Source organism: Anopheles aquasalis, chromosome 2 (genome assembly GCF_943734665.1).
Source record: "Anopheles aquasalis chromosome 2, idAnoAquaMG_Q_19, whole genome shotgun sequence".
Classification (NCBI taxonomy): Eukaryota; Metazoa; Arthropoda; class Insecta; order Diptera; family Culicidae; genus Anopheles; species Anopheles aquasalis.
Window position 1 is genome coordinate 59522686 of NC_064877.1, and position 23973 is coordinate 59546658.

At 42.1% G+C, this 23973-nt stretch overlaps 1 protein-coding gene across 1 annotated transcript in view; it reads left to right on the forward strand.

Annotated features, from left to right (window-relative positions):
• Positions 1-23973, forward strand: part of LOC126571964 (zwei Ig domain protein zig-8-like) — a 34461-nt gene that overhangs the window by 824 nt on the left and 9664 nt on the right. The window contains exon 2 of the mRNA XM_050230897.1: positions 21649-21717. Coding sequence (XP_050086854.1) covers positions 21651-21717 — 67 coding nt within the window. The 5' untranslated portion in view covers positions 21649-21650. The remainder of the gene's footprint in view (positions 1-21648; positions 21718-23973) is intronic.

Here is a 23973-nt window from a genome sequence, read left to right on the forward strand (position 1 = left end):
TTCCTGTGAAGATTTGACTGAGCTACTGATACAAACGAACACAAAGCGGTGTGCGGTTTGATATGAGCAAACAAACAACATTACCAATGAAGGTTGAACGAAACGATTATTCCTATCAATCGGATGGAGAGAGAGCGAAATCAACCCAAAAAATCTGCAAAAAATGGCATACCATGCGCCTCCATCGCTAAGAGCAACTAGATCTCACCAACAGCACCGAAGGTTGTCCATTATCATTACGCCGGCGTCATCATTGACATGTTCATCGCACACACCCTCCCCAGTGCACCATGATCACAACACCATAATTATTCCCCGAGGGCGCCGTGAACATCAACTCCATGCAGCATGTACGGTGCACGAAAGCTTTCCACTGGGTCGCAGTGCAATCGGATGTCGTGAGTTTTGCGAGCCACGTTTATCGTCGATTTTTATGATTACGAGCTGTGAAGGTGAGAACGGAAAGCGCCGAAGGGTGTTCTTGCATTTAGCGAAGCGATCAGCAAACGATGTCTTCATTTTTCTGCCACCCACAGTGAAGCGATGTAATGGAACCGGCTCAACGATTCAATTCACGGTTCACTTCAAGCGTTGCTTGTTATAGGAAAAAAAAAAAACGAATGACGCATCCATCAAGCGAGAGTCGTCTTTTCGGTTATTTGATGCTCGGTTCGATTTATGTTTGAACATCAATAGAGACGCATTTCGTAGATTCTCTTTCATTTGTGTTGGACTGCTGGAAAAGAGAAATATTATTGTTTCTTTTGATGATGGTTCTAGCGGAATTGCGTTGGTAAGAAATGAAATTGACGATCAATGTTGTACTTTAGGCCCAAGTGGAAAGTGTCACGTCCTTGTATGCCTGAGATCTTCCTCCATTGTGTCACGGTAGCACGCGTTTGACGTCACATTGGACTGTTGAAGATGAAGAATTTCATCAACAGCAGAAACTATAATAAAAGAGCAAAAGGAAAGGCAGGTGACCATGCTGAAGATGAGACGCAGCACCAGAAGATGCTCGACAGTAAATGTTTTTCTTTTCGGTGTTTCTGTCTTTGTGCTGTGTCCGTGTTGTGTGTTAGTGGCACTTGACAGTATGACCGTTGTCGTTGTCGTTAATATTGAAAGCGTGTTTTATAAATGGCGTTTCTAGCAAAGCATAACATTCCATATCCGGCTGAGCAACGGCTTGTGACGTAATTTATTCATTCGCTCGGATCTACTTGCTTGGAAATTGCACTTTAATCCCAGGAGCTTTCCGTTCTTATTTTGCTGGACACATCAAATTGTGGTGCCTGAAGCGAAATAAAATGCTGGATTAAAAAATCCGCTTTGGTTCAGTGTGGAATTTAGGAAAGCATATCCATCTCGTTTCATCAACAACTCTCTATTCCTTGATTTTGATATTTGCGTTCAAATTTGAAACTGAAAAGGAGTTTGTCTTGTTACTCCTACGCTCATTGCCAATCAATAATGGAACATCGAGGTATCGTCAGTGCCAACCGAAAATAGGTCGTCTCCCGTATGACGCTAGAAAGGTTCAACAATCTGCCTCGTGCTTTGCTGTTCAACTCAAGCTGAAGAATGTGGTTCACCCTTTCCTCATGTCACTTTGTCTCTCAGCGGTCCGCACCTCTCGCGAAGCATGCTTTTATGTGCTATAAGAATGCTCTGTTCTGGTATACCCAGAACATTAGCACCACATCGGTGAACACAACTCGCGGTGCGCACAAAATGTTCGTCAAATGGTGCAGAAGATGATGCGCAGTATTCGACTCCTCTCAACATTTCTCAGGTGTAGCGATGAAATGGCTGATGGTAGGAGAGAATCTTACAAACCAACACTGAAGAGATGACAAGGATAGCATAAAGACTCATCAACAGCTGGTAATGGTGGGTTCGATGACATTCATTACTGCTCTTCTTTTACGATCTGCTCGGGAATGATTAAAACCATGAAATCGAATTCGTTAGTTTACCGTTTGTTAGTTCAAGCGTTAGGACAGAAACTGTGGTTGCTCTCTAGCGCACCTGATGGGTACCTGAAGTAGCCTTCCTTTGGAATATTTAGAGTTAGTTAGTTTATTTGTGTTTAGTCATTTAGCCAAAAGAGATTCTATGGCGTGCAATTTGAATCCGAAAAAGGATACTATTCAATTTATCCAGTAGAACAGAAATGAATGATGTTTTTCAAAAGTATTTTAAATAAGGATTTGTTGAACTGGTTTGATTAATCTTTGATGCAAACTCATCATCTAATTATTGTCAAAATATGACAAAGAAATTCTCTTTAATGTTTTCAGTAGTTATTCCAGAAAGTCATTAACAGCATTTAGCCTACTTTGTTTGGCTTGCTGCCGTTCATTAAACAGATTGTTCACCTGATTATCGCATTGATTAACGACACCAACATCGTTTGAGAATGAAACCAGCTGTCAAGCTTCCCATGAAAACTCAAGGCCGCAAGGTGATAAGAGCTTCCAGCGAAGGTGGCAATGACTTTACCCAATCAGCGCTCTTCCTTCAACAAAAACTATGGAAGTAATTGTTCTCTGATTTAGCAAGCCGCTCCACAAAGATGATGATGATGACGATGCTGGGTGATGAGGACGGTCTGCTTCTTTCCAGCCGAGATTGCCATAATTGGTTTAGCTTGTCGATGGATGCTGCCTTCCAGAATCGTCTGTCAGGGGTATTTCAGTGCCGAGGAATGATGTAGATGAATCGAAGGTTTATCTGTTCAAACATCATGCGCCTGGTGTCGCTTCGGATTGAGTATTGCTCATCATTGGAATAAATAAACGACATTTAAACTTTTACAATCAAAATGAAATGAGAAGCGGAAAGAGTTCGAATGTTGAACGTCTCAAGGAACGAGATTTCGTATTATTATCGGTCACAGTAAGAGAGCCAAGTACGGAAGTTGGCACATCGAGGCGTGGTTTTGTAATTGAACTTCGTTTGGGTCGTAGTTTAGTCCGGGAATACCAAGAAACCCGAACATTACTTTGATTTTACTCCGCTCAAGGAAGATATTTTAGGGAATTCAAAAAAGGACAAGTCTCACTCTCGATCATTTAGATGTCTGTTCGTTCTGCGACGCGAATTCGGCGCAGGTGGAAAATATTCTACTACTACAGCTCTTCTTGAGAAATGCTGTTATGCGCCGTTCAGTTATAATGCCAACTGCTCACTCACGCGAGTTTGCTGTTGAAGCTAAGTTCAAGCCAAGCTCCCAGTGAGCTCAAAAAGGACAAATTATACCACAACATTGTGTGTCTCTGTCGAAAGGCTCTTGATCCGACCCAAATGCTTAGGATTGTGGTGGACCTCAACTCATTCAAATAAGGATGTTGCGGAATGCGAAAAAGAAATTATGCTTGAGCAGCAGCAAGACCAGGCACCAGTCATGGACCATTATTCGCTGTGGCACGGAACTATGGAACGGTCTAGATCGTCTGACCTTGTGCCATGGACTTTGCGACGGAGGAACAGGAACAGGAGTAATTGAAACGAAAAGTATGAGATTATTCCCCTTGCATAACTCGCCTTATTACTAGCTTGTTAAGGTTTGTTGAGAAAAGTGATTAAGTGAAATTATGTTTTGTGTCAGCAAATATTCTAAGTTGTTGTACAAGCCTTTTAAAAATGTTCAAGAAGCATAGCTTATAAACGCTTTGATGGTTTTATATTATTAAATCAAATATTAGCTCTTGCAAAACCAAACCGTCCCAAGATACAGATTTTCAGCTATTTTCTGTGTGCTGTTCTGATTGGTGCGAAGGTTGTTGTTGGTTTCCCAAAGATGGAAAGCAAAACAGACTCTGGTCAACTTTGTTTTCTCTTTAATGAAGTTCTTCAGATGATGGTTCTTTCGTTCGAGAGAAAAACGCTGAAGAAACTTTCCACGAATCATCCCTCAACAACCTTGGTAACTAGCGTAACTCTTTCGCTCGAGCTGAGGAAGGAAATGACGAGAATTTAAACGGCAGAAAACCTAGATTGGTTAAACGGTCGTAATTGCAAGAATAAATTCAAAACGGAGTACAATCATCAATCCCTGGGGATCAATTTGCGCAACTAGAATAAGTAAATAGTTAAGTGAACCGAGGTTTCCATTTGTCGCCAGCAAGCACAAAAGGTGCTGTTGTTCCTCGTTCCCTTGAGACCCCAGCAAAGTGGTCACTTGGGTAAAGAATTAGTTGAAATAATCGCGCAATCTGGCTGCTTCTTAGGAACGCAAGTAGTAGATTTGGACTCTTTGTGAGTTGTTCCGTTGAATGTAAGGCTTGTTTCAGCAGCCTTATGAGAGGCAAAGGAGAGCATCAAGCAATCAGTAGCTTATGATGTTATTGTGTGATGTTGTTGTGCATGTTCTAATGATGTACCGATGTGGATTCTACTGCATCAGATTAGCGCTTTTATTTGTGGTGGAAATGTAACGATTCTTTACCATCAAGCCGTAGTGGAGGCTTCGAGGATAGTGAGAAACAAGAAGAAGCTATTGGACTTTTCTAACCGAATTGCCATTGATTTTTATCATCCGCAATTGCCGTTAAGAGCTCCTTCAAGAAAATGTTATCAACCAACACAAATGACCTCTGAACAACACAGCAAAACTTGCGAAACTTGAGAAAATAGTTCTTTTACCCTGAGTTTGTTTGCGAACGTTAATGTTGCGTGCATTGGGGATTTGAGATTTTCAGAATTTTTGAAAATTCCTTAAACTACTGTCTGTGCTTCAGACAATTTGAATCAAAGAGCAGGATGCTTCCACTCCCTTGAGTGCATTTGCGTTAACTTTGAGGCAAAACAGAATGCTGCAAGGAAATTGGCAAAACAGTTCGTTTCACCTTGCAAACCAGCTCCGACAAGAGTTCTGACGATTCCCGAAAGATTGCAATTTGCTCTGCAGCAACTTTGCGATGCCTGCTTCTGCCTTTGGTTTGCCGTTATTGTTCCAGTGCAATGGCTTTTCGTTCCGAAGCTCACAACTGTTTTGTTGGTTGGTTGCTACGAGCTGGCTAGTAGATGGTGCGGTGTCTGTCGAAAGGAATACTTTTCCACCAAACACTCGTGCAGTAGTCAATGGCAAGTGACATTGAGCTGCTGCTACTGTCAGATTCTAGTATGTTCTTGGTTTGCGAAGAGGTCACATCGCTTCTGCCCCCGTTCTACACCGATGGGCTGTGGCGCAGCTGCTGTTTTAATGGTGTACTATTAGTGACGGCGAAAATGTTTCAAAAGATCCCTATCGTTGGTGTACAATATTCAATTGCTTGACCTCACATTCCCCTTTGCTTTGCTGTAACATTCGTTTTATAGCGATGAGAATCTTTTAATGGAAACTGTTTGGCATAGGGTGGTTGATAACTTCAAGAGGGCAGTCAATGTAATGCTAGGTAGCCGATTTCAAAGGCAAAGACTAGAATCTTTCTCTGTTATTTTCTTATCTGAAATCCTTTCTCTTCACTCTTTATATCTTGAATCCTTTTTAACGATCAGATATGTCAGATCGGATCGATTTTAAATTCAGTTTCTGTCAGAGGAATGTGGGATTTTTGGCCAAGCGCAACTCAAATATGAATATGAATATCATTGGAATTATAACAAGCATCGTGGATTTCACCTTGATTGGCTTCGCAATTGCAGCACCACCAAGCGGTGCTTCTGAAGCTGAATTGGAAATTAATAAAGTTTTCCACATTTTCCACGGGTTCTGTCCAAGCACATCCATGTATCTTATGCAACAGCAGCGCATAACCCATTGCCATTGCATTATAATCGCCATTCCAGCGCATCTGTGCTTCAGACAAAATGCGTTTTTGATCTTCTCTAGCAGGTCACACTTAACATCCCGCATGACCGGCCAGATTGTTTAATTATCTCCCTGCCTGCCTGCTAAGGTACTAGTGTATTCTATAATTTTTTCTGTCGCTCCTGAGGCACAAAACATTTGCCAGAAGGTGTATTTATCATTTGTGCCACATTGCACCATAGTGTCGAACTAAAATGCTTGGAACTTTTGCTGTAAAGTGTGTTATCTGCATGCAAACTTACTATTGGATGGAGTCTCGAAATGCCCAAGCTGCTCGCTTCTCATGGCACAACACTCGGCTACGATCGCATCGTGGACATTTTAATAGGAGAAGGGGAAAGCATTAGAATTGAAAAATAAACATATTGTTTAGTGAAGCTAAGTGGAAGCCTCCACTGCAACTGCTAGTGGCACTCTAAGAGAACGCAAGTCAATTCGTAGGCACAACGTTGATTTTGAAGTTTTTCAAGAAAGTGTTCCAAAACGATACACATTCGGGAAGGCGATGCGATAGTTTTTGTGGGTGTCTGAACTTTATTTTTATATACATCTCATGCATAGTCGGATACTAAGAAATCTCTAGTTCCACGAAGAAAGTTCAGCAACCGTTAGCAGAATTGGCACACAAAGTAATCGTACCTAAAGGGTTTTAAAGAGTTGACTGTTTCAACTGGGAAAACATGAATCCGATACAAGAATCATACATTTCCAGTGGCCTGGAAACCCTAGCGCACAGTTCTCTTCGTTAGGATGGAGTTTTGTCTCATTTCTCTCCATTTTTATTGCGAACATGTTCTCTCGTCGAGTGTGTTATACCTTGGTGCACTATATACAGTGAATTGCCAAACAGTTTACCATTCAGCCGTCAAGGCGTCAACTCGATAGGACAGCATGACTATAAGGAAATCGACACAATCCCACTCCGAATTCGCGGGCTTGTGTTCCAGTCGTAAACCAAAGTTAAGCCAAAGCAGTCCGCTTTTGTCCGCTTTTGTTCGTTGTATGTGCGTTTCCACCATCAGAAAAGGTGGTAAACAGTTATGCCAGATTGTCCCACTGTCTCCAGTGACCTGTTTTGGGGGTTTCCGTAGCTTTCTCGAGGTGTCGTGTTGCTTTCGGTGTTTCTCGCTTCGTGACCGCATTCGGTGACTCTTGGCGCACCAATACGCCAATCCATTTTTCATTCAAAACCAGTGGGGGACGCTTGGTTCCCCAGCAACAGTGCCACGAAAAAGGAAGGCATGCGGAATTGCGTGAAGCAAAGTTTATGGTCTCCAGCGGATTGGCCTGACCTGCCACCCATCGTCGGCCAACAAGCTTCAACCGATTGCAATCGTTTTGTGGAGATAACGCCAGCACGTAAAGCCCATTCGACTCCAATGGCAGAACCCTGGTGTTATAGAAGCGTTGCTATGGTGTGTGGTTCAGGATAATCGGCCTGAAATCCGCGTGAATCGTGTTGGCGTGACAACTCTCTTTTATGGCATCCAGCGCAGTGGTGGCGAAAGCCCTTTCTCTCCATCGTGGTGTTATGTTTTCCGAGAACTTACCACAAGCAATGGTTGCATGAAAGAAACAGATAGAGACAGACGGCAGGCTGGTAAAGACCGAGAGCAACCACGCACATGCATGCAACACGCCGTGGGTGCGACATTGGTGTCCTTCGCTTTTCATTTCAAAAATAAACTTTTCAACCATCTTGCGCCCACACATAGAACGCAAACATGCATGATAGAAGAGGAGGGTGGAATGAAGCTTTCGAGAGGAGACTAATTAAGGACAGATTTATGTCGTACGTCGACAAACTTTTCTTTATAAAACTCTCCTTTTGATGGACCGCGCGTAATCGTTGGAGGACGAAAAAATGAACCGAGGGCATAAGGGAACGTGAGGCTGTTATGCGGAATTGAAAAGCTTTTACGGTGCTTCTGATAATTCCTAGAGCTAATTAGGTTTCTTTCTCGGTATTAATTCACTTTGCGGGATGGTAAGTTTATCAAAAAATTGACGCAAACACCAGCTAGCTTCGCTAATCGCTTATCGACTTGTGATGACAGAGAGGACCAACGTTTACATTTTACCCAGGAGATGAGATTCCAATGAAATGCCTCTTTTTTTTTTTTAACATATATAAGGACGGACGAGCCGTATGTTTATTAACAATTAACAAATAGTGGGGTAGGACATTTCCTTCACTACCCATCGCCATATCCCGGGCTTGCTCGGTTAATGAAATGCCTCTGTTTAAGTGAGGAAATCTTTCATAATTCTTTAATGACATGTTGGAATAGCACCCATTTGCGTTCTTCGTTCCCTTTCAAATCCAAGCAGTCAAATATATCAGTGTTCTCTCCGGCATTGGCTGCATCCAAACAACGAAATATCATGAAACATCTCAACGACCAACGAAGGTAAACGAATTGTGCATTACACGATTGGCCATTGGTCTCTCCACCACTCAGCACAACACTTTCAATGATAATGTTTTATTGCAAACAGGATGGTCCGCATGCAGGACGATGTCATTAAATCACGTCTTCCAGTGGACTAGGGCCCGGATCGTTGTTCGTTCGAAATGAAATGTATCTCCAGTAAACACACAACGTAGCTTCACCGTATCCGTTTCATTTATGTTGCTGCCATGTTGAAATATCCGCACATTTTAAAGAAGATACGAGGTTTCTCTTGTTTCATGGGGCGCACAGAAGGTCTGCGATGCACTGGGTGTTAGTGTTGGTTTGACCCCGATAGCTATAATTCCTGCTGGCTATCATCGGTGGCTGCTTTCGCTTGGAGCGTCTCGATAAAAAGCACGTCGTAATTTATTCCGTGATTCACCTGAAACCACGGGATATTTTCCGGTTTTCATGGCTTTCTCACTCCAACGAGGTGAAACGCGATCTCCAACATTCAACGTGCAACGCTAGGACCGCTGGAAGCAAGAGCATTAGGTCAACTGCATCGTGTCAGTGCTGGTTCATTCGGGTGCCACTGACTGCTGCTATGGTGCGCTACGGTTACGATGCGTGCTATGTGTAGAGTGCCTTCTTTGGTTTATGGAATGGAGAGTGACTATTGTATTATCGCCAGAAAACACTGGGAATGAAAATGGAAGCATCATCTGTGAATAAGACTTTAAAGTTCATGCCAAACAATCAATGGTTTACCTTTAACATTCTTTACCCCACAGGAAGATTGTTATGAGTGTGAGTTATAGAGCTTCAAATTTAATAATTCATTGACGTGCTCAAGCATCAGTTTCATACATTTACGCTCAAGGGATGAAGCGGCAGATTTCTTTTACCATGCCCTCCAACCAACTTGTTCATGCCACCAATCATATTATTCAAATGCTGCGTATTACTAACAGCACTTCTGCTCGTTTTACTTCAGCAAGTTATTGGAAAGAATCGAAATTGATATTTATTTCCCAGCTCACGCTCCATGGTCATCGGGAAGAATTTGTTTTTTCTCGATAGCGGATCAATATCGAATTGAAGGAAAGAAGCTGGAAGTAAACCGGAATAAATGAAAAAATATGCAGATAAAGTAAGAGAAAAAAACCTGTCTGATATGCTTTCTTGGTCAGAACTGAAGCTTAGCGTCAGTGTTTGGCCAAAGATAATCTGCGAAGACAATTTTTCATTTGCATCCGTCGTTCAACAAGGAACTGGCCATCTTCTGACGAAGATTGCTGACAACATGCAGTGACGACAACGATGATGATGATGATTTTGAAATTGTTCCCTGGAGAGAAGCACAAAAAGGATTATGAATGACCGTTGCGTGCTGCAGATGCAATCGGACTGCTCCGATAGCTTGGAATCTCTGGCTACACCGAGTATTGAGCATTAACATCCTACGTCCTAGAGCGAAACCGGTTACTTCGAACAGCAGGGAGTTCCGGTTTAGTCATGCAGCCATTTGCATTAACATATTCCGTTTAGGTCGGTCATACGAGTGCACCAGTTTCGCTTGCAAGACAATCAACCGGTACGCCACTTACATTGCAAGATGCAAACAGCTTGCCTGACAGCTTGCTACCTTCCGGTGACGCCATAAACCATTACTCTACCCCCCATTTTCCTCTGCATTAAACATCAGAATAAACACATTGATTCTGCTGTTGATGGTGGTTGGACACAACCGGTTTACCAGTCAGGAATCCGGTGATTTCCGTCGATTCAACCGGATATGCGTATTGTCATATGCTATGGCGAAGGCTTGGACGACGAGTTGAAAGACAGACGATTTCACTAGATTGCTTAAGCTGCAGCCATGTTACGAAGCAATGGCCATCGGTTTTGTTGTCCAGGACTGTGGGAGATGAAGGAGATCATTAAAAGACAATCATTGAGTGTGTGCGAGTTCATTGTTGAATCTATGTGTAAAATGAGACCAGTGCTGCAGGAATACGCCCGCAAAGACATGAAAGAAGAGGTCTGACATGCGGCCGTCATCGAATCAAAAGTAATTTCCTGATATCCTTAGGAAGAACCAGTCTGCATGTTCATTCAACGATGCCACAGTCCATATCGGTACATGAATGCGATGTAGCCAGCTGCTGGTTACCGGTCGAAAGGCTTCCCTTTTTCAACTACATGGCATCGCAGTGGCCATAATTCAACAAAGGAAGCAATGAGTTTTCCAGCGGGAATGCAATCTCGGTGTATTGATTTACAGGTCTCCGCGGCACATCCATCCCAAAAGGAATCGAACTGAAAGTAATCCCTTGCAACACACTCACTCTGGATGATCTCACTCGTTTTGCTGATGTTGAAGAAGCTGGACCATTCGATGGTCCTGGCAAATACTCGGAATGGACGGACCAGGACCAGTACAATAGTAGAGCAGGATCCGATGAGAAGCAGGATGGTTTCCGGTAGAATCGTTGGTTGATGGTGGGCTTCCATTTCAACGCACAGCACACCACAAGTCGAAGCGTAAATCTTGACTTTCTCCACGCGCCGTCTCGGCGCTCACTTGAAATACGATTGTCCCAGAGGCACCAGGGAGCAGTGATGTGGTTCAAGAGGCATTTAATGGTGGGAAGCGAGAAATCGATTTCGAGAGATCCAAGTCATGGTATGCGGCCTCATTCTTCTTCTGGATCATTCCTCTTGGATGCCGCGTTCGTCGACGTTTTAGGCCAACGACCGGTGTTTTGAAATATGAAGTACTTCCATGGCCTTCGGTTGCGATTGTTGTAACCAAACTAAACCACATTCCTATGTTTGAAGAGCAGCACGAGTCGTTGGATCTCTCGGTGAGTAATGGATGGTTAGTCCATCGAAGGAATCCATCATCTATTCCAGTCGATGGGGATCTCAAGATCGGTTGAAACACTATTCCCGGGACGATGTAATTGATATCGCGTTATTTGACATACTAACACTGAGGCTAAGGTTAAATTCCCAAATCGATAATATGTCTCGAAATTCCCATTTTGTTGTTTGGGGCGCTGGCATGCTTAACATAGCCTGGAAAGAGCTATCAACCAGGACCATAAGTGGCAGGAAGTGGTATGCGGTCTACATACAGTCGAAAAATGCTTCGCTGTCGCTTGCGTTTGTCTCAAACTTTTATTTTTGTTTTTTAAGCCAGAGAAAGCAGCCTGACAAGCCGCGTCCAAATTGGCCAAATGGACATCAAGGCTTTATACTGTGCGGCAGTCTGTCGCTCTGTTGAATGACGCTAATCGTGACAGCAACAGCAGCGAACTGTAGGAGGAACCGCAATCTGCCATCCAGGCATGTCTTCCAACATTTCGTCGAGCGTCGACAAGAATCTGATCCGGAAGATAAATGACCACCTTCTTCAGTCTGTGGGGAGTGCGTGGCACATCATCAACCTCGCACCCGGATCCACCAGAGTACTCACGGAGTAGATCTTTATTCTCTCAAAAAGGTTTTAGATCTGACCATCCCCTGCTACGCCCACGGAGAGTTGTGCTTTTGATGATGGAATCCTTGGCACAGTCCCATGTTGGCGACATGAAACAGTGGTCATGTTGCTGTCACAATTCGCTAATGTCCTGAATTCCTTCGAGAGTGTCTTTGCGTCGAATATGCCTACGGCTGGTAATGTTGTGCCATTGTTGCAATGATGAAATGTTTTTTGAGTCGGATTCATTTTCTCTGTTTCTGCTCATCATTCCTCCGTCAAGAGATTGCATATTGATTTGTTTTCTCTGATCATGTTGTACGCTTCGTGCATATAAGAGCAGAGATGTTTCAGAGAACTTCAATTTCATGCGAAGTCAACAATTACACGCAAGAAGTGTGCAAACGATTCATAATCATAAACCAAACAGACAGGTTATAGGACCGCTAGTCAGCAAATATTAAAATGTATGTTTCCGATGCAACTTCGCATCGAAACCAAATTGCAATTAACATTCGACTATGCGAACATTCTGCCACCGTGTGAACTCAAATTCATTCCATCTGACCGATTTTGAACATCCTGGAACGGAAAGAAAACGAAATTCGATTCCATCCATCAAGGAAGACCCTTTGTGGTGTGGAGATGAACTGGAATAGCGTTCTTACGAACTCATTAGAGATCAATTCATGTTCGTTACGTGGGTAGACGATGCAATTAACATTTTTACTTCAAACTGCCATCATTATCAGCAGCTACGGTTCAGGTGTGCTAGTACTGCCATCGAATCATGGACCTAACGTGGTTGATGTTGGTGGCTTCGCGATTCATTTTGAACTTCGTTTGATGACAGCTTGTTGTTGGTGTTGATGCTGTTGCTTGACACTATGTTGGTGACCGCAGTGGCCAAGAATCTAGGGTAAGAGGATACAGATTATCCTTGAAAAAGGAAAGAGCGTTTACCTGGGCCATAATTGGCATAAACGGTTGCTATCGGACCCACCACTTATTGTAATTAATTGCTTTAGCACATCGTTTTCCGGTCTTTGCTCTTTTTTCTCTCAATTTCCCACCTCCTTCTACAAACGCATGGATTTGTTACTACCCTGACCTAGAAGCAACAGTCCTTCTAGGATTCCAAGGAAGGCAGGTTGGCCGAGGATTAGCAGTGCGGTAGAAGTTTTATGAAAGATTATATTGCGAAGGAATTTCATTACTGGGCAACGGTTTAACGGTAACCACGTGCTGGTCCATTAATGGTCCTTTTTGGAAGAGATGTGGGTTTCGTGACACCATATTGGACGGTGACTGGCACCTGCACATCCAACAGTAACGGCGTTTAATAGAATCAGAAAAAGACATTTAGGTGCTTATTCTGTAACTTTCGATTACGATGGCCTCAGGCGTTCGATTCATTTGGTTCATTTTGTGTTCATTTGGTGTTCACGATCGCCTGCATGTCGAGTGCATTTTTGTGGTCGACAGCTGGCGTTTTGTTTACATCGAACATCGAGCATCTGAAAAACAGTTTTAGCGTCCTGATTGTGCATCAATAATTTCTTTCTGCTAATCGTATACTATTATTACAAAGGTTAAGTCGTTTTTATACCGAAAAAAACAAGTTAATTAACAGTTTTTTTACTTCAAACTGTCATTTTGAATTGTTTATTGTTTTCGAAACGTTTCGAAATTCGCATGAATCATTGAACGCCTGAGGCCATCGTAATCGAAAGTTACAGAATAAGCACCTTAATTTCATGACTTACGGGCGATTGAAGCGAAAGACGAAAGGACCGGCGAAAGAATTGTAATGATGGACTTCTTCAGGATTTTACCACGACGATCATGGTCATGTTTGATAAACACAATATGTTTCTTATGTTATTTTAACAATTTGCCAGTAATTTTTACAGAAACTGTGATCTCAGAATGCGCTGATCAACTGCCGATAAGCACCTTGTAAGACATCTTTCTTACTAGGGCACCCATCTCGACATGTTTTCGTATCTTTTGCTTCGCCAACACATACATGAGACACAATCTTAGCTACTTCAAACACACTCTCATGAGTTTGTTCTTGTCCCAACTTACTGTTCAGAATGTTGCATGCTCGAACCAGAACAGCTTCGAAATCAATTTGTGTCGAGTAAATATGTAATATAATCATTAGCATTTAGCAGCGCTTTTGTGCTCTATGGAAGTATGAGATGGAAACCAATGTATGAGACGACACCCTTTGTCAATTACTACCAAAGGCACAATTCAATTACAAGGCATAACTTTGCTCGAAGGATATTTATTGTAGTTCTAGGTATGCTGTAAAAGTGCCATGGCAAGCATAATGTATTCAGTGGTCAAAACCGGAACGAATAAATAGTAGTAGGAAGCGCTTTCTTTGATGATTTGGGGTTTGATTTATGTTGATTTTTCGTTTCGGTTGTGATGAGTTTTATGTGGCTTCCACTTAAGGCGAGAGAAGTCCAACTTTTGCTACAAGGTAGTTATCATAAAATTAAGTTGGCAAATTATGCTGCTCAGTGCTGTTAGGATAGACGGAGAACGACAACAGAATCAATAGGCTAAAGCTTTTCAGCCCTTTCCAACTCTTAAATTTTTCACCATACTCTTTAAGAAGAGGAGGTTCGTTAGACGTTTGAGTGGTTCATCTGGTCGAAAACATAGTCAACGACTCGAACGCCGAGAAGAAGATACCAAGGGCATGATGTCCATGTTTAAGAGTACCGGGGCCGGCGGCACCATCGTCCCAAGAATCGAACAAACTCCGGAACCTAGAAACGATCCGATCCATCTCTTGTCGCTTGGTCGGTTACCAACGTTAACCCCCCGAGCGACAAGTCGGTGGTTCGTAGCGATAATGAACTGGAAGATTCAACTCAAAACACCTAACACGATCAATGTGGGTGCAAAGAAAAGGGTGGTAGGAGTTGGAGAATGATTAAATTGAAAACTGTCGTAATTGACTATTGACGTCGCGTATCATTGCAGCGACAGCAAATTGATTACAAAGAAAGATCTCCTTTGCCAGTTGAATTACGATGGTAGTTTGATTAAATTAAAGGGATTTGTGGTGCCACAAGAAACAAGATTTGAATTATGAAATAGAGATAAATGAAGTACATCAGAAATCTTATGTTTCTGATAAGCCACGATGACACCTTGGATATAATCTGTTACTGAGCATGAGAGTAGTGTCGAAGCACTTGCCAAGATACTCAGACTTCTCTCTCACAACCTTCATTGAGCAGCATTTCGTAACGAGAGCGCAGCATTCCGAGAAACACCTGAAAGTGCGAGCATTTCCTGCGAAATATTGACGGTTTCCCGGTGTCCCGCTGTCCGTTTTACATTCCCTTACCATCTATTGAACCGCACACCATCGCCACAGGTTCGACACCTTCATTACTCACGTCGAGGGAATAATTCATGTGAATATGCCGGAGAAACAAACCATCCGTAGCCTGTACGCCATCGTGCTGTACCTTGTGCTGTCGATTTCCCGTGGGCAAATTTCCGGGAAATACCGAGGTGCTGGATGGTTACTTGGAGTAAATTATGCAACGCATGTTGGGAAAAGCTCATTTGGTCTGATTTGTTGTCGATTCACCAGCCACTAGCAGAAGCAGCTCATGCCACGATACCACCTCGCACCAATCTCTTCTCGTGAGCGAGTCTAGAGGTGGTTCGAGCCACAACCACTAATATGTGGGTGCAATGTTGCTGCTGGTGGGCAGCACATGTTTTGAAGCACTTTTTACATCTTACACGCGGTTCTGGTGCTTCACAGAATGTTGAACATTCGATGTTGAATGTTGCCTTACGTTGATCGATCTGCCCTACTTGCCTTCCGACAAATATTCGCCGATGGTTAATGTCGCTATGGCGGTAAAATTTGATGTCAATAAGATGGGTTCACGATGGGTACTGTGGTTCTCATATGTGTTTTTTTGTCCGCGAACGTTGTTACAACTGAAACCACAACGGCACGTGCATTGAATGAGCGAGGAGAAATCAGAATTCCTCGTCGGTACGTGTGGTTTAATGTTTGAAAACCCTAGTGGCCACGCGTGAAACCGTTCCTCAATGGAGAAACGATTCGCGCAAAAGTAAATATGAATCAATAATAAACAATCATTACTTCACCAGCTGATAGAAATGGTAATGATAAAAATGTATGATACCTTTACATTTGGGTCAGAAGTGATTGATTGGTAATTGATTTAATTTGAAGCCAACATATTACGGTTGGTGTAGAAATTAAATCGGTGTGCAGACTTTATAAAGAAACACGCATCGATACAATGGTTATTAACTGAAAAATCCGTACACTTACCCACTGGCTGGGCTGACGTAAGCACAAAAAATGTTTCGATTGTTTTTTATTCGAGCAAAGCTCTTAAGGCTATGCTCAGTTTGATCAAAATATTTATCCATTCCATGGATTATCGAGACTGTTTTTCAACGCGATCGATTCTATAGAATAGACGGAACTGCCAACAAACAGAGGGAGAAAATACAACACAACCATCTCTGAAAAGAGCCAATCCTTGTGGTTCGGTTGCTGGAAATACCTGGATCAAAACACTGTAAAGCCACATAACGCTTCTTCACGGTTTCGAGATCAACAAACAGCTTATATTGCTGCTGGCTTTGTTTGCCTTGGCAGTAAAGTCGGTGAAAGGGACTTTTTCACTTGGCAAGGCAAGAAAGGCTTCCGAGAAGTTATTGGTGAGCTTCTCGCTTGAGTAGAAAGATTTTGAAGCAAGTCTGTGTATGTTTCACGGTGGCCACGTTCCGTCGTCACCGAACCCATAAAAACAATTGTGGCCGGGAGGCTTTCTATAGTAAATTGATCGACTTTGTCGACGATTGTTTGCCCTTTTAGCCAAACACTTTCACCCGTATGGAGGAACGTAAATCATGTTTCCAGAACATCGCAACGTCTTTGTGTGTCCGCCTTTGGCACACAAGCAATCCTCTTGCTCTGTTCTTTCGTTCTGCGCAATCATCATCGTCGTTATCATCGTCGGCCAAAGCTGAGTGCCAAAGAAAGTCTTACTATTGCTCATTTGTCTGATTGCCCCTGCACTCGAATCGAAACTTATTGTCTCAGCACTACTTCTCTGATAACCGACCACAAATTCTTATCCAGTGATGGTTTGGTTGGCATAATCATTGTTCCCGAGTCGGTGTCAGCTCACTCGACGCCTACAAAGTACAGGGAGGTGTTGGAATGGAAAGCCAACTCTGTAAGCGATTGTAGTACCCTCGGTTTACTTATCGACCGTAACATCGAATTCTCATGCGGCAGAGATGGAGGTGCATGACGTTTAAGATAAATGGAAAACCGTTGGCGCCGCGAGTTCTACAATGGATTGGTGGTAAATCGAAGACGACGGAGGACGTTGAGCGGTGAAGGTGTTTAGGGAATTTATGGTGGTCGGATGTAACGGATTGAAATTTATTCATGAGGAAAATTGAAAACACAAATAGATTTATGGAAGTCTCTGGATTTTGTGTGCTTCCCTTTACGTCGTCAGTGATTGCTTTAACAAGCGTGAGTAGAAGATGAGGTGGTACTGTTTGAACATGGTGACACCATTGCTTTCTGTTCTGCCTCCCACATCCCCAAAGCAGAAGACACCGTTGATTGAGAAGGGGATGAATTTCGATTGTAAATGTGGAAGGGAACAGCACCTCTTAGATTATCTTTTCTGCATATCAAGAACATTGCCAGCAGTTATGGTGACAATATGACAATGACAGCGCTTTGATCGTTCGATTGAACCGTAGAGTTGGTGTTGAATGCACAGTTCTTCTTGGTAAACACAAGCTAAAGGACTATCGAATCATTCTTCATTGATTTGTATTCTGTCTAAACAAGCTTTTTAAATGTAGACATATAGAAAAACAGTACTTAGGTTTCTAGAATGTTCTGTAAAGTAGAAAATTTTGGAAAATTTAAAAAGACAAGAAAAAAAAGGACGGTCAGATTCAAATTGCGATTCGGTTTGCGGAAGTTCCTCTAGAGTGCGCGAAAATGTTTTCAAAGCACAAGTATCTTTCTGACACTTTCTACACTGATCCGGGAAGATTTCATTTCCATGCTCTATCTTCTAGAAGCCCTTGATGCAAAGAATCCCTTTTCCATACGAAATCAATTTAAGTTTCTTCATCTTGATAAACAAGATCTTCAAGAGTTGCCATTCGAAGGTTAATGTTGAAGGTGATAAACGAACGGTTCTATAATCACAGTTCCAGCAAAACATTTTTCCTTTGGGTTAGAGAAGATCATTCCAAATATCCTTCTGTGGAATAACAAACGGAAAACAAACAAACAGATAACCAGTTTTTGCTCTTTTGCTGCTTTTGAGCTATGTTGCAGCTTCTGATAAAGGCTCTAATAGTGTTGTTGCCTTCGAAGTGATGTGAATTCTGGAGTGCGATATCTGAGTTAGATATAAGAAGGTAGAGTATTTTTTCGTATTCGTTTTCAATGTTTCACTTAATGGAATTCATTTGAAAAGGACTGCAAGGAATAAGCAGTACATATTAAACATATCCATCCTGTCAACCCTATTTCATAAGTTATTTGAAGTGATGGACAAACCGTTTGGCTAGCGGAACGGAAAACGGACATAAGTTTTAGCATCTAAGCAAACGTTCACTCGAATTGATTCAATTTCTACGTGCTTCTTGCATTACGATTTCTTCTGTTTCGGTTTTTTTCGATAACGAGTAGTGTGCATGTTATTAGATTAACCAGCATTTGTGTCCAGACTGTTGAAGTTTATGTCTGTACCGGGCCATCGTGCGGTTTTAGTCCATGGCCCCATGTTTGCTTTGCGGCTTTGGACAATCGTATTTTCAATTTCCCTTTTCATTAAGCATTTGGGTCTTGCGTTCCATATGCCATTTTATTATACTGCCAAAGCTCCTTTGTGGTTGGACATCTACTGAAATGTTTACATTCTGAGAACTATCGGCTCTATCTTGTTTGTTCATGGGTATCCAATTTTCATACTCCGCGTAGATCTGTCTCTAAATAACCCAATCCTCAAAGCTCCAGATATTATCTACCTTTTTCTCATTGGCCAGATTTTTTAAAATTTCTATAGTATGCTTGCTGCTATCTTGCTTAACCATTGCTAAACTTTAATCGATACTACGCAGTATCATGCATTATATTATTTGCTTTCAATATTTGTTTTGCAATTAGAAGGAAGCGTAAGATATTAGAAAAACAGCAATTTGCATTTTTGGCCATAAGGCTTTCATTTTTCAATTTGGTTCACTGGGCATTAGACTACCAAATCAACACCTCGCAAAAGCTATTTTTCTGCTTTATTCGGCAGCATTGCCCTTTCGTGTGTTTCGTGAATATTAACTCAGAGACCTTTGGGAGGATTTTAAAGGCTCCAGAATACCACGGGGTCAAAAATCCCTCGAGGATAGTGACTGCGAGGGGCCGTTACAAGAAAATGCTTTTAAGTAACTGAAACCTCGATGAATAATTTATCGTCGGACGCTTTTTTTATTTTACAGCCATAATGCATATATATTGAGGGAAGAACGATTTTTTTCTTGCAAAAATGCGTTAAATGAAGTAACCAAACAATGTTACTTGGAATAATGCTAAAGATCAGCAGTTCATGTAGATTATCCGATAATTAAGCTGCTGTATTTACCAAACAAAATTATTAACTTATATTAGGGCGGCCAACAGTAGTCACCAATGAATTTGAAACGAAAGTGCTTGGAACTATTCGAAATTCTCTCTTAATTGTCGACATTACTGACGAGGTTTCAATTTTCAATTCAATTCCATATCGCGCTGAAGCTTTATTCGATCGAAATTAATTTTGTCAATGTGTACATTCCAGCGGATCTCGATATTATTTCGCGGTGATATCGCCTGATGCTCCCATTAATGCAAATGATATGCTGTGCTGGAGTGAGCGCAATCTTCACGTAGATTGGGTTGGGTATTACATTTTAGCTAATTTAATTAGCCTGACTACCAGTGCTTCGCCTTAAGATGTTGACACTGCGCTTACGGCATCATCCACATCAGCTGAGCGTGATGTTGCTCGAGGAAACATCCGCGTTGATTGATCTAACAAGACTCGTTTATCAGGCTACATTGTTGGGAAATTTTGCGAGCAAAATACATTCCCCTCGAAATTTCCATCAAACGCTATGCGCTTCTCGAGCGTATCTTCGGGGAAGTCTTTGATGAAGGTACTCAGAGCTTCTTGCATCACTTTTAGGAAAAATGCGTATGGTGCTACTGCTGCTTCTGGTGTTCTGACACACCGAAGACGACTCCGATCAAAGAGTGTTGCGGTTGGACGCTTTTGGTTTTCTTTTTCATTTGAACCAACATTATCTTAAGCTACCGTCTGTTCGTGAGGAGTAAGATTAACTTTTACTGCTCGCGACGAGCTAAAAGTTTCCGTCCAAAAGAGGTAGGTTTGAGCAGTTCGCCGCATATTTCCAATCCTCAAGATTCACAACGTGTCGTTGAGAAGGTCACGAAAGAGTGTTTGGCGATTTCTCTCACTTCGAGAGTTTTCGTCGATTTTCCGTTTTCCGTCCCCAGGGAGCACCTGATGGTGATGGTGTGCACAGGTCTTGAATAAACCACGTGAAATGAAAAAATGACTTGAAAATTGTGGCTTTTGAGTTTCTTCACGAGTCCACGTACTTGTAAAAGTTGTGGAAAAGGCGGCAAGAATCGAGCCTATTTGAAATCGCATTTTTTGAGATTCTGGCTCGTCAGAGCGAAGGTAAGGAAAAGATATGTAGTGCTTATACACATCGGTAGAGGTCTTGGAAAACATTATTTATTTATTATTTTTACAGTTTGGTTTTTAAACTCTCATTTCTCCATTTTTTCCTATTTGTAGAATACGGTTTATGAAATTGAAATTTTTTTGAAATTCTTTCATTTTTTGTAATGACGTGAGATGTTAAGTGAATTGAAAATTTAGTCAACTGTTTTAGATTAATTTAGTCGTGTTTACAAGTTTCGCGCTATAGAATTGTAGTACAAATTTACTGAACTGTAGTTAAATTGTATAAAAATGAGTCGCCATGAGGCCATCTATCCTTCTACAGAAATTTAAACGTCCAGATCGTGATCTGCCTTTCTGTCTCAAATGATAGTAAAGGTTTGCCCACGTTCCCGGCCAACCGTAAATTAGCGGTTGCCACAGTGTCGTTTACGTTCTCATGCATCATGCTTTGCGCCAGGGCCGGTACCTGCTTTTACTGGGTTGAAAGATAGTCCACCCATCGGAAAGCATAAAGCATGGTTCTGAAATTGCATCACAAATTGCAACGTGGCCGCATTCTGTCCCAACGTGCGACATTCTCAGCTCACATGGTTTCAAGCAGAATCATCGTGCTTGCTGTGGCTTGCGACGCCACGATCACGCTCACCATTAATGAGTTTCCGGTGTGAATGTGAAATGTGCAAACACCACAGCGACCGCCGTGGGGACGAACTGTGTCACCAGCTCATACCAGCAAGTGCATTCCGAGTCGTCGGTAAGCTCGGTTGCGGCGGGCAATCGTTGTCAGTGCTCATCGAATCGAGAAAATATTAAAATTTGCTCCAACCACGAACCGAGAACCAAACTGTGGGCGATAACTGCCAGTCTAAAGGTCTCAGTCCCACATGTTACTTCCATCTGCGTTGTGTTTTTTTTTGTAGTCAAGGATCATTTGTATAAGTTCTACTTGTAAAGTTGTATGTGTGTTTTATGTTGCCCTCGATAGGCTTGATGTTTCATGACGATGCTATGGATGTTGAGATGATTGTGTAACAGACAAATACAACGTTGGAGCACTGCATAAACGATATGGCGATTTGAGAATGATAGAATAGCTGAACGAGACTTGTTTTTCTTCTGTTTTCTTTTTAGTAATGGCTCAACAGTTCAACCAACATGTAATGAGCGTTTTACTCATTTTCATCGTGTATCTGAATCAAGGTAAGTAGCGAATACGAATCATGTTTGTTTTGCAACTAAAGCATGAAGTCATGTTACACAAATCCAAGCAAGAATGTATCAATTTTAATAAATCATCTACTTCACTCATTGAGACATTCAGTCACTCCATTATGGGTCCATCCATTAAGGTAGTTTTTTGCTGGTCAATGCGCATAGATGTTTTTCAAAACCGAAAGGCATTTCCGCGATACGACTGCACTATTTGGAGACAGGGGACTGGAATGGGACCGAATGAAGAAAAACGAGAAAATGAGGAACCGCCTTGATCAACCCTAGCGTATCATGAAAAATCCATGCTGCTGATGCCATGTATGATCTCGGTATGGTGGAAAGTTGAAAAGCAAGTCAGCCTGTAGGCGAGGTGTTGCGTTTGAAATTGTTTTTCAATATGAGCCGTTGCTTAGCCCTCATCATTTACTGCTTCCTTGTTGTTTTTCGGTTTTATTTTTTGTTGGAACACGTTCTCTTCAAATGTTCGTTTGATTTGTCAACGAAAGCACGAGGTAACGACGAACATTTGTGTTTTCAACCAGCAACTACGATGGTAATGGATAAAATGTTGTTTCTCGTGATGAAAATCTATTTATGCTACAATCCTCATCCTATCAATTTGCTGTTTTACCTTAAACCATTTGCAAAAAGAAGCAGCAACTGGGTTGAGTTGGTGGCTGTATTTCCAAGAATCACCATAAAACCAACGATTCAAGCATTGCCTGCGGACTGGTAAGCGAGAGTAACACGAATGGAGAACACAACCCACCGACAAGACAACCTTGCACGTTGTCGTGTTTTGCTGCTGCGATATCATTGCCCTTTGGGAGTTTTTCGTCTAGGGACTTTTGAGTTGTGGAGGAAAATACACAACATTTTGATTTATTAGGCTTATCACCCATCTCTCTCTCTCTCTCTCTCTCTCTCTCTCTCTCTCTCTCTCTCTAGCCTTCTCCCTCCCTCTTCTTTGACCTCTTTTCTTTTCTCTCGTTGCTATTGGAGAGGGAAAAGCATGATTCAGCCAACCGACTCGGTGGTCTGGGCGGATGGTTTTATGTTTGCAGAAAGTGAACTGACACAAAAATCATCCATTTAGTTGAAGAACGCGTTAGAGATGGGAGTTTAAATTTGGTCTGTAATTCCCTCTATGGCAGAATCTTGGTGAGCATTTCATTGTCCTATGCTCAACAGCCTTTAAAAGCTTGTTCTAAGATTATTGCCAGAAAGTACTAGTAAATTCTAGTAAATAATAAAAATTTATCACACAATCTCATATTGCAAACGCATGGTTTAAATCATTGCAAAAGGTTTCCTTACCTCCCTTCGTTCTTTGTTGCAACTCGATCATTTATCATAAAAGGTATGGCGCAATCGTGTCGAATTGTATTAAGTGCGACTTCAATTGGGTTTAAGATCAAACGTCAAATAAGGTTCGAACTGAAATTACACGTCCCATTCGTCCAAGCCAATTAACGTCCACACAACAGCGCCTGATGCCCACGCGGAGTCGTTCCGCGGTCCTTGACGCGTGACGTACAGATACGCTTCTGAAGGCGCTCAGAATCGAACAGACCTGAACACCTTGATGAGCTAGGTTGATTTGTCATTAACAGATTCCATCCATTCGTTATGCTCGAGCTGTATCATCGAAGCCTCGTTGAGTTGGGGGAATTTTATCTGCTGTGATAGATTTAATGCTTCGGATAAAACTGTTACTTCTTTGATTTCCGTCAACGATGTTTGTTGTCGAAGGTTCTTAAGCATTATGTTCTTCACTTCCGGGAATCTCGGGTTCATAAGAACCCGGGTTCATCAGACCGCTTCCTAGGAGTAGCTAGAGTGTACACTGTTTGATCATGATCTATCAACGCTTCAGTAATTAAACGAAACGATGAGTACCATTTCGATTGAAACACTTCCCAAAGGATTGTCCATTGTTCACAATCCGTTGTTCGTTGGCATATAAATCGATCGAGAACACTTTGAGCTGAGAACGATTAGAATTCAAGTTCGAAAACGTTTGTTAAAGGAATAATAAAACTACAAATAATCGTGAAAGTGATATTTATGGCGCTCATCTTGTGCTCAATGTCGCTCAGCTAGCTGCACTAATACTGCATTTATTTGCTGGGCCATCCCATACATTATCTGCACTTAAGCTTTAGAGTGGACGGCAGAAATCAGATGCAATCGCCATCGAAGCTAACCAAAGGCAGCGAAACAGCGCACCAAGTGCCAGCCATT